General features: G+C 43.2%; 1 protein-coding gene across 2 annotated transcripts in view; it reads left to right on the top strand.

Annotated features, from left to right (window-relative positions):
* Positions 1–15635, top strand: part of LOC115199107 (semaphorin-3aa) — a 64024-nt gene extending 48389 nt beyond the window's left edge. For both annotated transcript variants that reach the window (XM_029761676.1, XM_029761677.1), the window contains 8 exons: positions 63–132; positions 5008–5152; positions 5824–6043; positions 6729–6820; positions 7052–7251; positions 10763–10830; positions 11592–11737; positions 11997–15635. In XM_029761676.1, the coding sequence (XP_029617536.1) occupies positions 63–132; positions 5008–5152; positions 5824–6043; positions 6729–6820; positions 7052–7251; positions 10763–10830; positions 11592–11737; positions 11997–12815 (1760 nt within the window). In that variant the 3' untranslated portion in view covers positions 12816–15635. The remainder of the gene's footprint in view (positions 1–62; positions 133–5007; positions 5153–5823; positions 6044–6728; positions 6821–7051; positions 7252–10762; positions 10831–11591; positions 11738–11996) is intronic.
* Positions 15636–16121: the final 486 nt, after the last annotated feature.

Here is a 16121-nt window from a genome sequence, read left to right as displayed (position 1 = left end):
AAACACTGTATGGTGTTGGGATGGTTGTGCTAATGTTCTGATGTGGTTTCTATGTGTTTCAGAGGATGTCTTTCTGATGAGCTCCAAAGATCCTAAGAACCCAGTGATCTATGCTGTCTTCACCACTTCTAGGTAATGATCTAGATATGTATGATTCATAAAACCTACTGTGCCTGTGTGTGTATTCAATACTACTACTATTGATCATAGTACACATACGCTGCTATGTGCTATGTTTGCTATCTGTACTATATAACAGTGAAGCCATTCTAGACAAATTACTAAAACACACAAAACTCATATCTCTGCTGTCCTCTCTCTCTTTATGTAATCCCTAAACAATCCTTTATAAAATCCTTTTTGCCTCCTTTAATCCACTTACCTTCTCCTCAAATTGAAAATCCCTTTTAGCCTATTCCCCATTCTCTGCTACCTGTCCCCTTTCATTGTAAAACTCTGTGGAACCTTGGAGCTAAATCTGATTAAGTGGTGGAGATGTAGTGGGGTGGGGGAGGGGGGACACAATCCTCGCTCCCCAGGGAACGTCTCCCTCTCCCTGGCCGACGCTCAAACCTCGACAGAGGTAGCCTCCAGAGCCGTGGTTCTATTGTACTGTACACACTGTTGGGCAGTACGAGATGAAATAAGCGAGTTAAAAGCGGCGGGAGGCGAAAAACAATGGTGGCGAGGGGTGCTTCTTCAGATGATGGATTAGGCGGCTGGCGGCGTTCGGCGTGCCGTGTTCGAGCGGCATTGTCTGGATCCGCCGCCGCACGATTAGGACAAACACTTCATCATTAATCACAGACCGAATAATAAGAATGAATACAGAGAGAATGAGAAGAGAGAGGGGGTGGAGAGAGGAGAGGTGAGTGGAGAGAGGGGGGGGGAGAGAGAGGGAGGTGGATAGAGGGGGGGAGAGAGAGGGAGAGGTGGATAGAGGGGGGGAGAGAGAGGGAGAGGCCAAGCTCGTTAACAAACAAAACAGGCCCATCATTTTGTTTAACCAATCACTGTGCGGGTCTGTTCCTCTCCACCATCTCTAATACATGTAGTGTAACACAGCACTTGAAAATTCAATTACAGGCTTTGAGGAATTAGACTGGTTTAATTGTTTTTGTAAGTGGCCTGTTTCAGAGATGAATAGAGCCGGGGATTCAGGGGACTGGCTTTTAATATTCCACTTAATGAGGCCCATAGGCTGCTGCTGATAGATCGATGGTACTGATACCAGTGGTGTGTGTGTGTGTGTGTGTGTGTGTGTGTGTGTGTGTGTGTGTGTGTGTGTGTGTGTGTGTGTGTGTGTGTGTGTGTGTGTGTGTGTGTGTGTGTGTGTGTGTGTGTGTGTGTGTGTGTGTGTGTGTGTGTCTATGTGTGTGTGTATTCAATATTCAATGTCCACCATTCAGGCGTGTCAGGGATTGGAGTGTTTGTGTATGCCCAGCGGTTAATTACATTTCTCCCTAATTAACATTTTACAAAAGCTCCTCCATTAATCTTTAGTGGTTTACTGATATCTGGGGTTCTGGGGGGACAGATGCTCCTGTACCCCCCACATCACTGCTAGCCTGGTCCCAGATCAGTTTGTGCTATATAGCTAAGGTCCCAGATCAGTTTGTGCTTCATAGCCAAGGTCCCAGATCAGTTTGTGCGGAACACTCTAAAAAGAAAAGGTTCCTGGAGTATCCTTTAGGGGTTCTTCAAATTGAACCTGTCGGGTAACCCTTTTAAAAGGGTTCTTCAAATAACCCCTTTTAACAACACCTTTTAATGGTTCCTCTAATAACCTTTTGAAGAACCTTTTGGAGTACATTTTTTAACTAACTCCCCTCCCCTTTTATGATTATTAATAGTAGTATTATTATTATTAATAATCATAATAATATGCATAACAATAACAACAATAACATCATATTGTAGTTGTCAGTGTCTTTTACGATTTTAGTAGCAAAGCAGAATTAATACATCTAAATATGAGGTAAACTCCCAGCAGAGGCCCAAGTCCAATGTGTATATCCTCTGGCGTGTTGATGTTAATGTGTTGTTGTTCTCCGTACCCATAGCCAGAATGATTTATCAGTGCATGGTGATCTAACAGGTTTCCTGATATATTCATCAGAGGTGTAGGGAGGGTGAAGTCTGTGAATCCCAAAAATAGTCATTATACAGATGATTAACAAAACATACATACAACAGTATTCATACCTTGGTTTTTGTGGTAAATGTGAATGAAAAAAGCTGTTTTGATAATGGTTTTCATACACGTACCTTGTCCATAATGTAGAGGCCTATGGGATATTCATTGAAGAGACACAAAAGTGAGCAGTTCAGTCATCTGCACCCAATACAGCCAGCCTTCAACATATTCTTATAGCCTTCAACATGTTCTTATAGCCTTCAACATGTTCTTAGAGCCTTCAACATATTCTTATAGCCTTCAACATATTCTTAGAGCCTTCAACATATTCTTATAGCCTTCAGCATATTCTTATAGCCTTCAACATATTCTTATAGCCTTCAGCATATTCTTATAGCCTTCAACATATTCTTAGAGCCTTCAACATATTCTTATAGCCTTCAACATATTCTTATAGCCTTCAACATATTCTTATAGCCTTCAACATATTCTTATAGCCTTCAACATATTCTTATAGCCTTCAACATATTCTTATAGCCTTCAACATATTCTTATAGCCTTCAACATATTCTTATAACCTTCAACATATTCTTATAGCCTTCAACATATTCTTATAGCCTTCAACATATTCTTATAGCCTTCAACATATTCTTATAGCCTTCAACATATTCTTATAGCCTTCAACATATTCTTATAGCCTTCAACATATTCTTATAGCCTTCAACATATTCTTATAGCCTTCAACATATTCTTAGAGCCTTCAACATATTCTTATAGCCTTCAGCATATTCTTATAGCCTTCAGCATATTCTTATAGCCTTCAACATGTTCTTATAGCCTTCAACATATTCTTATAGCCTTCAACATATTCTTATAGCCTTCAACATATTCTTATAGCCTTCAACATATTCTTATAGCCTTCAACATATTCTTAGAGCCTTCAACATATTCTTATAGCCTTCAGCATATTCTTATAGCCTTCAACATATTCTTATAGCCTTCAACATATTCTTATAGCCTTCAACATATTCTTATAGCCTTCAGCTTTATTCTTATAGCCTTCAACATATTCTTATAGCCTTCAACATATTCTTATAGCCTTCAACATATTCTTATAGCCTTCAACATATTCTTATAGCCTTCAACATATTCTTATAGCCTTCAACATATTCTTAGAGCCTTCAACATATTCTTATAGCCTTCAACATATTCTTAGAGCCTTCAACATATTCTTATAGCCTTCAACATATTCTTATAGCCTTCAACATATTCTTATAGCCTTCAACATATTCTTATAGCCTTCAGCATATTCTTATAGCCTTCAACATATTCTTATAGCCTTCAACATATTCTTATAGCCTTCAACATATTCTTATAGCCTTCAACATATTCTTATAGCCTTCAACATATTCTTATAGCCTTCAACATATTCTTATAGCCTTCAACATATTCTTATAGCCTTCAACATATTCTTAGAGCCTTCAACATATTCTTATAGCCTTCAGCATATTCTTATAGCCTTCAACATATTCTTATAGCCTTCAACATATTCTTAGAGCCTTCAACATATTCTTAGAGCCTTCAACATATTCTTATAGCCTTCAACATATTCTTAGAGCCTTCAACATATTCTTAGAGCCTTCAACATATTCTTATAGCCTTCAACACATTCTTATAGCCTTCAACATATTCTTATAGCCTTCAACATATTCTTAGAGCCTTCAGCATATTCTTATAACCTACATATTCTTACCTCTTTGTTGATTGATAACCATTGAATTGTGTCCATTTTCGGGTTTAGAAAGATTTTCACTAAGAGCAGCTGTTTGGCTGGTTAAACAAAGTTTAGCCGTGTGATAGTTAGCATTATGTCCATGTCAAGAAAGCTTCTCAACAGCCAGCGGCACTCGCTGCACTGGTCGCCGAATCGCAGCTGCTTTTCCAAAGCCTACGTCAGATACTCCAGTGAGTGTCATTTGCTCAATAGGCCTTGTTGCAAAGAAATATGTTTTCCACTTTTTTATTTTTGTAATATTTGTGCAGTTGACCACTGCTGTTATAAACATAATTGTTCTATTTACCGTTATCGCATCAATTCAGGCAATTTATCGTGATATGGATTGTTTTTCACATCGCCCAGCTCTAATCTCAAGTGATACTATTCTCTGTATAGCGCAGTGCACTACTTTACCCAAGCCACAGGGGAATAGGGTACAGTTTGAGATGTACCAATAAACTACTGCATGTCCATAAATAATCAGTATTATGTGCATTTAGTCAATTAAAATGTATTATTTTATATTTTATGGCAGTATATGGATTTGTTTCAATTCATTCTAGAGGAATTTTTATGGTCTTGAATAATTTCTTGTAAATGATTCTGTCCAGCCCTACGATTCACACGGATACACTTTACCACTTGAAACACATTATGGAATTGTCCATTGGAAAACCTACAGTGGCGGAATACTGCAACACAGCATTCCCATCATTCCCGCCAACTGTGTTCCATTAGAGGTGAATTACGGTCTCGCTCGCTGGTAACCGGCCTAAATTCCTGTCCATTCTCTGGAAGCTGGATTCTATCACAGCCATGTTCCTCACCGTCATCCTCTCCATTAAATGATGACAACATTCTTCTTGGTCTGTCTGTTGTATGTCAGGGTGAGCTTTGATTCTGTCCTCTTCTACAGCTATAATATCAAATCTGGATATTGTTATTGTCTTATGTTGTGATGGTGATGGGTCTCACAGCCTTTTTCTCCCCCCTCTCTCTCTCATGCTCTCTCTCTCCCTCTCTCTTTCTTTCCCTCTACCTCTCCTCTCATCCTCTCTCTCTCCCTCCCTCCCTCCCTACTCCCCCTCTACAGTAACATATTCAAAGGCTCGGCAGTGTGTATGTACAACATGGCAGACATCCGGAGGGTCTTCCTGGGTCCCTATGCCCACCGAGATGGGCCCACCTACCAGTGGGTACCCTTCCAGGGGAGGGTGCCCTACCCCCGCCCTGGCACGGTGAGTCATATGGTGGTTATGACAGGTTATAGCACCTCATAGCTGCTACTTAGAAGCTGATAGACAAAGTCATTTAATCTGATACTTAGAACCCATATTTACGTATGGAAGTTGCAAGTGACTGATGACACACATGTCTAGTTTTATAGAAGTGGTGAAGATCAATAGTTATAGCAAGGTAATGTGACTTACAAAAGGGAAACGTAACATTAGTATTCATCACAATAATCTCAATAACCATATTTCCTACTAATTATAACACGGCTCAACATGAAATACATATGACCTCAGTTCCAGACACATAGATGTATTAAATGTGACTTGTTAAATCTATAATCTCCTGTTATCCATAGTGCCCCAGCTATGACTTCAGTTCCAGACACATAGATGTATTAAATGTGACTTGTTAACTCTAGAATCTCCTGTTATCCATAGTGCCCTGCTATGACCTCAGTTCCAGACACATAGATGTATTAAATGTGACTTGTTAACTCTAGAATCTCCTGTTATCCATAGTGCCCCTGCTATGACCTCAGTTCCAGACACGTAGATGTATTAAATGTGACTTGTTAACTCTAGAATCTCCTGTTATCCATAGTGCCCCTGCTATGACCTCAGTTCCAGACACATAGATGTATTAAAACTGACCTATAGCCTCTTGTTCTTCATAGTGCCCCAGTAAAACGTTTGGGGGCTTTGACTCCACCAAGGACCTCCCTGATGATGTGATCACCTTTGCGCGGGGCCACCCGGCCATGTTTAACCCTGTGCACCCCATCGGGGGTCGTCCCATCGTGGTGAGGACTGATGTGGACTACCAGTTCTCCCAGCTAGTGGTGGACAAGGTGGAGGCCGAGGACGGACAGTACGACGTCATGTTCATTGGAACAGGTCAGTGAGATATGATTCATTTATTTTTAGATTATCCTTTTTTATTAAAATTAGCAATCCAACTGGTTGAATGCTCATTAAAAAGTCCATGTTTTTTGGGGGGGAATTTAGGATTTGTGCTCAAGGTTGTTACGCTGCGTGAGCGCAAAAGCCATTCAAATGTCCCCTTGAGCGAAGCTCACCTTGACATCAACTAAAAAAGGAAATCCTGCAATGATTTGTTGCCTCCTTCTTTTGACCTTGAGTGATTGTACAGTTATATTGTAGTGTATTGAATACAAGCAATGTGAAGTCAAGGACATGCATTGAAGTGGAACTATAATTCCTTCTGTGTTCTCTCCATGGAAATATACTATGAAGTATGTAAGGGACAACTGAAATGAATGTCTAGAATATGTACAATTAAGGTATGTTACCTGATAATTCATGCATAATAAACACTGATGTTGACATATGTGTGCTGTCGTAGACCTGGGCACGGTCCTGAAGGTGGTTAGGGTCAGATAGATAACTGAATACTGGCGTATGTTTCCTGTTGTAGACCTAAGCACGGTCCTGAAGGTGGTTAGGGTCAGATAGATAACTGAATACTGACGTATGTTTCCTGTTGTAGACCTGGGCACGGTCCTGAAGGTGGTTAGGGTCAGATAGATAACTGAATACTGACGTATGTTTCCTGTTGTAGACCTGGGCACGGTCCTGAAGGTGGTTACCATCCCAAGAGAGAGCTGGCATGACCTGGAAGAGGTGGTCCTGGAGGAGATGACCGTGTTCAGGGTACGGTCACACACTGGGAAACTGGTTATGGTCATAATTGATTGCATTTACAAGGCAAATATTCAAGGAAGTCTAATAGAACATCTGTCATTTTGTTGGGAAGGGAAGGGTACATGATCAATGTCTAGCTCTGAAATAAAAGGGAGGAGTGGGGAAATCCATTGGGAGTTATGAGGGGGGTGTCTAAATGAATCAGAGTGTTATATCTTCTCTAACTGTGTCTTTCTGCAGGAGCCCACCCCCATCACAGCAATGGAGCTTTCCACCAAACAGCAACAGCTGTACCTGGGCTCGGCGCTAGGCGTTTCCCAGATGCCTTTGCACCGCTGTGAGGTGTACGGGAAGGCTTGCGCTGAGTGCTGTCTGGCCCGTGACCCCTACTGTGCCTGGGATGGAACAGAGTGCTCCCGTTACTTCCCTACCGCCAAGCGGTAAGAACACACACACACACACACACACACACACACACACACACACACACACACACGCACATGCCCACATATCACATACAGTGGCAAGAAAAAGTATGCGAACCCTTTGGAAATACCTGGATTTCTGCATAAATTGGTCATAAAATTTGATCTGATCTTCATCTAGGTCACAACAATAGACAAACACAGTCTGCTTAAACTAATAACACACAAACAATTATACATTTTCATGTCTTTATTGAACACATGGTGTAAACATTCACACTGCAGGGTGGAAAAAATATGTTAACCCTTGGATTTAATAACTGGTTGACCCTCCTTTGGCAGCAATAACCTCAACCAAACGCAGTTGCGGATCAGACCTGCACAACGGTCAGGAGACATTTTGGACCATTCCTCTTTACAGAACTGTTTCAGTTCAGCAACAATCTTGGGATGTCTGGTGTGAACTGCTCTCTTGAGGTCATGCCACAGCATCTCAATCAGGTTGAGGTCAGGACTCTGACTGGGCCCCTCCAGAAGGCGTATTGTCTTCTGTTGAAGCCATTCTGTTGTTGATTTACTTCTGTGTTTTGGGTCGTTGTCCTGTTGCATCACCCAAATTCTGTTGAGCTTCAATTGGTGGACAGATTGCCTTACATTCTCCTGAAAAATGTCTTGATAAACTTGGGAATTCATTTTTCCGTTGATGATGGCAAGCTGTCCAGGCCCTGAGACAGCAAAGCAGCCCCAAACCATGATGCTCCCTCCACCATACTTTACAGTTGGGATGAGGTTTTGATGTTGGTGTGCTGTGCCTTTTTTCTCCACACATAGTGTTGTGTGTTCCTTCCAAACAACTCAACTGTAGTTTCCTCTGTTCACAGAATATTTTGCCAGTAGCGCTGTGGAACATCCAGGTTCACTTTTGCAAACTTCAGACGCACAGCAATGTTTTTTTTGGACAGCAGTGGCTTCATCTGTGGTGTCCTCCCATGAACACCATTCTTGTTTTACGTATCGTAGACTCGTCAACAGAGATGTTAGCATGTTCCAGAGATTTCTGTAAGTCTTTAGCTGACACTCTAGGATTCTTCTTAACCTCATTGAGCATTCTGCGCTGTGCTCTTGCAGTCATCTTTGCAGGAGGGCCATTCCAAGGGAGAGTAGCAACAGTGCTGAACTTTCTCCATTAATAGACAATTTGTCTTAACGTGGAATGATGAACATTAAGGCTTTTAGGTAAATACCCTTTTCCAGCTTTATGCAAGTCAACAATTCTTAATCTTAGGTCTTCTTTTGTTCGAGGCATGGTTCACATCAAGCAATGCTTCTTGTGAATAGCAAACTCAAATGTTGTGAGTGTTTTTTATAGGGCAAGGCAGCGCTAACTAACATCTCCAATCTCGTCTCATTGATTGGACTCCAGGTTAGCTGACTTCTGACTCCAATTATCTTTTGGAGAAGTCATTATCCTAGGGGGTTCACATACTTTTCCCAACCTACACTGTGAATGTTTAAATGATGTATTCAATATAGTCAAGAAAAATACAACAATTTGTGTGTTATTAGTTTAAGCACACTGTGTTTGTCTATTGTTGTGACTTAGATGAAGATCAGATCAAATTTGATGACCAATTTATGCAGAAATCCAGGTAAACCAAAAGGTTCACATACTTTTCTTGCCTTTGTACACGTACACAAATACACTGGTACACACATTCAATTTGTGTGATTGTTGTGCATTCCACAGCTCAGGGGTGGTAAAAACATGCTTCCCCGCACACACACACAGTCCTGGCCAGTAGCAGTGTTAGAACCACTTCACCCTACAGCCAAGAGTTATAAAACACCCACATAGCCACACACACCAAATACAAAAACTGACCTAAGATCAACATCTACGCTAGGGAAGTATGAGAGAATTGACTAGGAGCCTCAGAAGGAGGGCAGTAGAGGGGTGGTGGTACACCCTTGGTCAGGGCTGCTGGGGCGCTCCAGTACTCTCCAAATATTTTATTCTCCAGCTAAATGAGAACCAGACGTCCGGGCTCAGCTCAGCAGGCACTCGGACTGCCCTGCACGTGTTCAGACAGCCAAAGACAGGAATGCTTGGGAGGAAATGTAGGAAGAGTGTGTGTGTGTGTGTGTGTGTGTGTTGGGTAGGAGCAGGGTGTGTGTGTGTCTGTGTGTCTGTGTGTCTGTGTGTCTGTGTGTCTGTGTGTCTGTGTGTCTGTGTGTCTGTGTGTCTGTGTGTCTGTGTGTCTGTGTGTCTGTGTGTCTGTGTGTCTGTGTGTCTGTGTGTCTGTGTGTCTGTGTGTCTGTGTGTCTGTGTGTTGGGTAGGAGCAGGGTGTGTGCGTCGGAGGGGATGTATGTATGTGTAAGTGTATTTATGTGTGTGTGTGGGTGGGTAAATGGGTGTGTGTACATGTTGTTTATATTTGTGTGTGTGTGGTTGGACGGGTGTGAGTTGTTGCATGAGTGTGTGTGTGCGTTTGTGAAAGAGAGAAAGAACGCAAGAGAGAGTGAGAAGAGCAATCTGACTATCCAATACAGGAATGATCAGCCTGAACCAAACCTCCCTCCATCTGTTTCACCTTTGCAGCTCCTCCAATCTCTCTCTCTCTCTCTCTCTCTCTCTCTCTCTCTCTCTCTCTCTCTCTCTCTCTTATAAATGTCCTGTACGGTTATAGAAACCCTGACACGAGACCTAGAGACTTCCACCTTTGGCTGTGCTCCCCTCTCTCCCTTCAGATTTTTATGACACGTAAGAGCCTATGATCTTAGTGGTGATGAACCAGGGAACCATAGAACCAGGACAAACATAGGGAGCACAGGGAAGCATGTTATCTGTTAGCCAGTACAAAGCAAGGTTGTGAAAATGTCCACAACGCAGCTGTAAAAACACGGCTTATAATATGACTCGGACACGCAATCGGCATGAACATGTACAGTACATGGAGCAGAAAGACACACACACACACACACACACACACACACACACACACACACACACACACACACACACACACACACACACACACACACTGTATGGACTAAAGGGTCTTTCAAGTCGTGGAGGACATAGTCAGGATTTTCATGTTTAGTAATGACATGTCCCTGAATGATAAATCACAATGAATCATTCCTTTAATAGAAGCAAAAGGTTGACATGTTTTTAAATGTGATTTTTTTCTCTTGTTATTTATCCACCCACTCAATAGCATCAGACTTAACAGAGGACTGATGGTGAAATAAACAGTTCTGCTCTGTTCTTCAGTTGTACTGCACACACGTGTCAGTTGTGCCACTGGTTAAGATTGCCCTCTAGTGGTAGAAACGTCACAGTACATAGAGCCCTCAATCACTGGCTCCTTCCCGATGGAACTGAGGAGGGAAATAAGTCTGAGGAAACAGAGTAGTGAGTGGCCTGACCAACACAAACAGGTTGATATGTTGTGTGTGAGGGACGTTTATTAACTCACTGGGAACACAATCTAACGTGTGAATGTTTCTTTGGTTGTTTCATAGGAGAACGAGACGCCAGGACATCAGGAATGGAGATCCCCTCTCCCAGTGCTCTGACCTGCAGCATCATGGTACAAACTCTTTAGATTTTTATTTGACGCTTTCATCTCACACACACACACACACACACACACACACACACACACACACACACACACACACACACACACACACACGCAACCTTCACCCCAATACACACGTGTGCCCACATAAAACCCATACATTGTATTTGTATTTATTTTATTTAACTAGGCAAGTCAGTTAAGAACAAATTCTTATTTACAATGACGGCCTACCCCGGCCAAACCTCCCTTAACCTGGACGACGCTGGGCCAATTGTACGCCGCCCTATGGGACTCCGGTTGTGATACAGCCTGGAATGGAACCAGGGTCTGTACTGATGCCTCTAGCACTGAGATGCAGTGCCTTAGACCGCTGTGATACAGCCTGGAATGGAACCAGGGTCTGTACTGATACCTCTAGCACTGAGATGCAGTGCCTTAGACCGCTGTGATACAGCCTGGAATGGAACCAGGGTCTGTACTGATGCCTCTAGCACTGAGATGCAGTGCCTTAGACCGCTGTGATACAGCCTGGAATGGAACCAGGGTCTGTACTGATGCCTCTAGCAGTGAGATGCAGTGCCTTAGACCGCTGTGCCACTCAGGAGCATGCACCACCCTCCCCCAACACACACACACACACACACACACACACACACACACACACACACACACACACACACACACACACACACACACACACACACACACACACACACACACACCCACTGTGGTGTTTCTCTGGTAACCCTATCCTTGTGTCTGTGTAGATGACGTGGACGGGCTGGGTCATGTGGAGGACAGGAGTGTGTACGGAGTGGAGAACAGCAGCATGTTCCTGGAGTGTAGTCCCAAGTCCCAGAGAGCCCTCATCTACTGGCAGCTCCAAAGACCCAACGAGGACCGCAAACATGAGGTGGGTACACACACACTCTGCATGCAAGATGTGTCCTATTCACCATCATTCTCAATAACGTCCCAATCATTTTCAATAACTTTGCAATCACACTAAACCTTCACAAATGATTACCCGAAATTGCTTCAGTTTGTTAATAATCAATTGCCATGCACTCAAATGTAACCATATTGAGTGGATATTGAATCCACCCCACCCTTTCAATTCCCCCTCCCTTTCCTCCCCTCCCCCTCATTTCCCTCTCCATCTCTCTGTCCAGATCAAGTCGGAGGACAGGGTGATCCGCACGGAGCAGGGCCTGCTCATCCGCATCCTCACCCAGGCCGACTCAGGCGTCTACACCTGCCACGCTGTGGAGCACGGCTTCATCCAGCCCCTCCTCCGCCTCTCCCTCCAGGTCATCCCCACACAGAGGCTGGGTGAGCTGCTGCCTGGTGGGCCTCAGGGTGGAGCTGGAGGGTCTGGTGGCGCAGGTAGTGGGTCTGGTGGTGCAGGTGGGCCTGCTGGTACAGGGCACTCGACAAAACACAAGCTGTGGTACAGGGATTTCCTCTCCCTCCTCGACCACCCTGACCTGAACAGCGTGGAGGAGTTCTGCGAGCGTGTGTGGCGGAAGGAGCGCAAGCAGCGGCGTCTGAAAACCCCCACCATCACCACCAATGACCAAAGTCTGGCTAGGCCTGACGGCGGAGCTCCAAGCTCAGGCCTAAAGCCTAAAAGTAGTCCTCTTGGCGCAGGCGCACCCAATGCCCAGAAGCAGCAGAGCGGGCATCCTACGGTGCAGCAGCAGCAGAACAAAGAAGGGAGCCCCCGGAGCACGAACCCCCAGAAGGTGCAACACCATGTGGGTACGCTGACCCAGGCACAGGCCCCTAAAAACAACAACCAGAATGCCCAGAACTCTCAGGCTACGCCCAACACCCAGAAGGGCCAAGGCGCCCTGGGGGGAACCCAGGTGCCTGGTAGTGGGGCCAGAGGTGGACCCCAGCACACGGCCAAGTGGAGGCGGATGCAGGAGAATAAGAAGGGGCGAAACAGGAGGACCCACGAGCAACAGAGACCCCCGCGGAGTGTCTGAGACACACACACAGCAACACACACACTTACACACATATTGTACATTAAAATATAGACTTGCTATCCCATAAAGATATACTGTAGGAACCCACATAATGCAATACTCATGGTCATGGACATATGCTCATTCACACATAATATGTAGACAGAAAAATACCGTCCCAATGGAATGCTCTACAACATACATATAAAGCACACACACACACACACACACACACACACACACACACACACACACACACACACACACACACACACACACACACACACACACACACACACACACACACACACACACACACACACACACACACACACACTGCAAATACCCTGTGAAGACTTGGAGAAGACTGGCGACTAACAGGACATTGAAGACTGAGGCTAAACTGGAATCGTATGCGTACTGTACATGCTAACCATGTGGATATAGTGGCCCAGGGGTTACAATTTGAGGAACTGTGTAGTCCAGGTCCGTGTTGCAAGGGGGACCGAGTTATCTAGCCCTCCTGTACAGACACTACTTCCTTATAGGACTGGGATGGGGTTAAAAAAACATTCATTTTAAGTGAGGATGATACATGTTACATATTCAGACCTCTGGGCAAGTTTGGACAATGGCCCCTACAGGACATTTCAGAAGACATTTCAGAAGGGATTAAGACTTTAAAGTTCAGTAGGGACGTCCATTACTGGCCTTGTTGACATGCGCAGAAGGAAGAGGATTGTCCACTATATAGAGACTGGAAGAACTATAAGGAAAAATAATAATTTGTCCTGTTGATTGCAAACTAGAACCGAAATACATCAAAAGAAGCACAGTCATTTTCAGAGAGTGAACTGCAATTCCCACAATGCAGTTCGTCTGCTCAACTTTATTCAACTGATTCGATTCACAATGACTCTCATGAATGAGCACTTTGGGCTTGTACATAGAGCTTGACTGTCTTATAGGTCAAACAGATTAAATGGGGCACAGTTAGCTGGTTAACAATCCACAACGATGCCCTGCATATTGTTTGTAGTTCAATAACAGAATTATTCAATATAAAACGACAAAATCCACAATAGCCTGTGATCTGTGCAGCAAAATCAAGCTTCTCTTCCTCCCAAGGCTTGAAAAGCATTGTGCATGTCGTAGTCAATCAATGTTCATGATTTGAATAAGCTATTTCTCGCTAGTTACTCGCTATGTAAGGTTTTTTTTATGTTAAAGGAGTCTTATGAAAGAAAAATCGACTTTCTGTTTTAATTTGATATTTACTTCTCTCTCTCCCTACAAACCACTGCACCCCTGTTGGGGTAAACAATTATGTAGTAGAATTTTTGACCTGTCCCTTTAAGTTATTTTTCTTTCTTTGCTTTCTCCTGGAGTTGCGTGTGAACTTCTAATTCCAGTCATATGTTCGTGCTCAGTCTGGAAAACAGACTGCTTATTGATTCTGTACATATACATACAACAACAAAACGACTCTTTATGTATGTAAATATATACAACCAGAACACCACTGATTATTTATTTCTCATTGTTTTGTGAAAGGGTTGCATTTATTTTTGATATTCTGGTATTTTGGCTCATCAATAATCAAGAAAAGAAACTGCGGCACGTTGAGAAACACAGACAGAGGACCTCCTTTTTTTCCGGGGGGCGTGTTTTGGAAGTGAACCACGGGTTTGAGAGTGGGAGCAGGGGATTGTTGTGTGTTTTACACTATCCAGACTGAGAGTGGGAGCAGGGGATTGTTGTGTGTTTTACACTATCCAGACTGAGAGTGGGAGCAGGGGATTGTTGTGTGTTTTACACTATCCAGACTGAGAGTGGGAGCAGGGGATTGTTGTGTGTTTTACACTATCCAGACTGAGAGTGGGAGCAGGGGATTGTTGTGTGTTTTACACTATCCAGACTGAGAGTGGGAGCAGGGGATTGTTGTGTGTTTTACACTATCCAGACTGAGAGTGGGAGCAGGGGATTGTTGTGTGTTTTACACTATCCAGACTGAGAGCCTTCAGGATGATAAGCACAAGCTTCTCAAGCCCTCTTCTACGTGTCTGTCTCTTCTGGTCTTTTCGTAAATGGGGGATTTTTCTACCCAGGAGTTTTCTTCGTTGGAGTTTGGAATCCCATCCACCTATTTCATTCGCTCATCCCAAATACTCATTTTATGTAAGATAATACTACCCAAAACCTGATAAACATTAGCTGTGAATTTCTATGTAAGAACTAGTAAGGAAAAGGTTCAATCTAAACCTAGTCTGAGGACGCTGAGTTAAAGCTGCATGTGAATGCTACTTAAGTGCATCTTTTCTATTGTCTCTAGATGTTTCCTGTGAGAGGTAAAAGTCCCGTAGGCAACATGTGTAAGAGAGATGTGAATATTCTTCCTTTTTGCCAAAACAAAGATACCAACATGTACCAGGGGTGTATTCACTAGGAACCAAACAGAAGCAAACAGGCCGAAACAGGGAGGGACTAACCTGAACTTGTCCAATAACAAACGCACATTTTTGTTGCAAATCGTTTTCTATAGCTAAACGTTTTGCTATGGTGTCTGCTAATGAATACACCCTAGTGATGTTTCTCCAACCCCAAAACATGTATTAAGACCTTCAACTTTTCATACAACAATGTGTTTCCCCCTCAGTATACAACAAGACTGATGTGTCAATGCAATAATGGACAGCAGATAGCAAGGTTTCCTGGTGGTTTGTGGTATGTTTCCGGTCTCTCACAGTGTGGACGAGGAGAGAACAGATACCCCTGCTGTAACATGGCTCTTCCTGGCATGCGTTCAGTTGTCTAATTAAACATTTCCTGTAAAACCTAGCCTTGTTGTTGTTGTTTTGTAACTTCTGTCCAGTTATATATGGTACAGTATGATGCATGTGAATCTGAGTTGACAAAATGTATTTTATTTGTGTTGTACAGTCATTTCAAATCGTGCCATTTTATCACATTTAGTCACAGGTGGGACTGGGAGCAGTCAGTTTGCACACTCAAACACACAGATAAAAGGTTGAGCTGATGAAAAACATACTTTTAGCGGAATTATATTATGGTGAATTACACAGTATTATATCTTCTTTAAAAACGTTTTTAAAAATACTTTCCAACAGACAGTGAAGCCTGCTCCTTCACCAGAGGATACCATCTGAACCCAGACCATGGAAGAAGATGTGACTCAGTTCTAAGGTATGTGCTGAATCATTGTGGCTGTCTTTACACAGAGGCAGCCCAATTCTGATATTATTGGCTAAAGATCTGATCTGATTGATTAAAATACCAATTAGTGTCAATAGATCAGAATTGGGC

This window comes from Salmo trutta, chromosome 8, assembly GCF_901001165.1.
Source record: "Salmo trutta chromosome 8, fSalTru1.1, whole genome shotgun sequence".
NCBI lineage: Eukaryota > Metazoa > Chordata > Actinopteri > Salmoniformes > Salmonidae > Salmo > Salmo trutta.
Note: the sequence above shows the minus strand (reverse complement) of the source record. Positions and strands in the feature narration are given on the sequence as shown.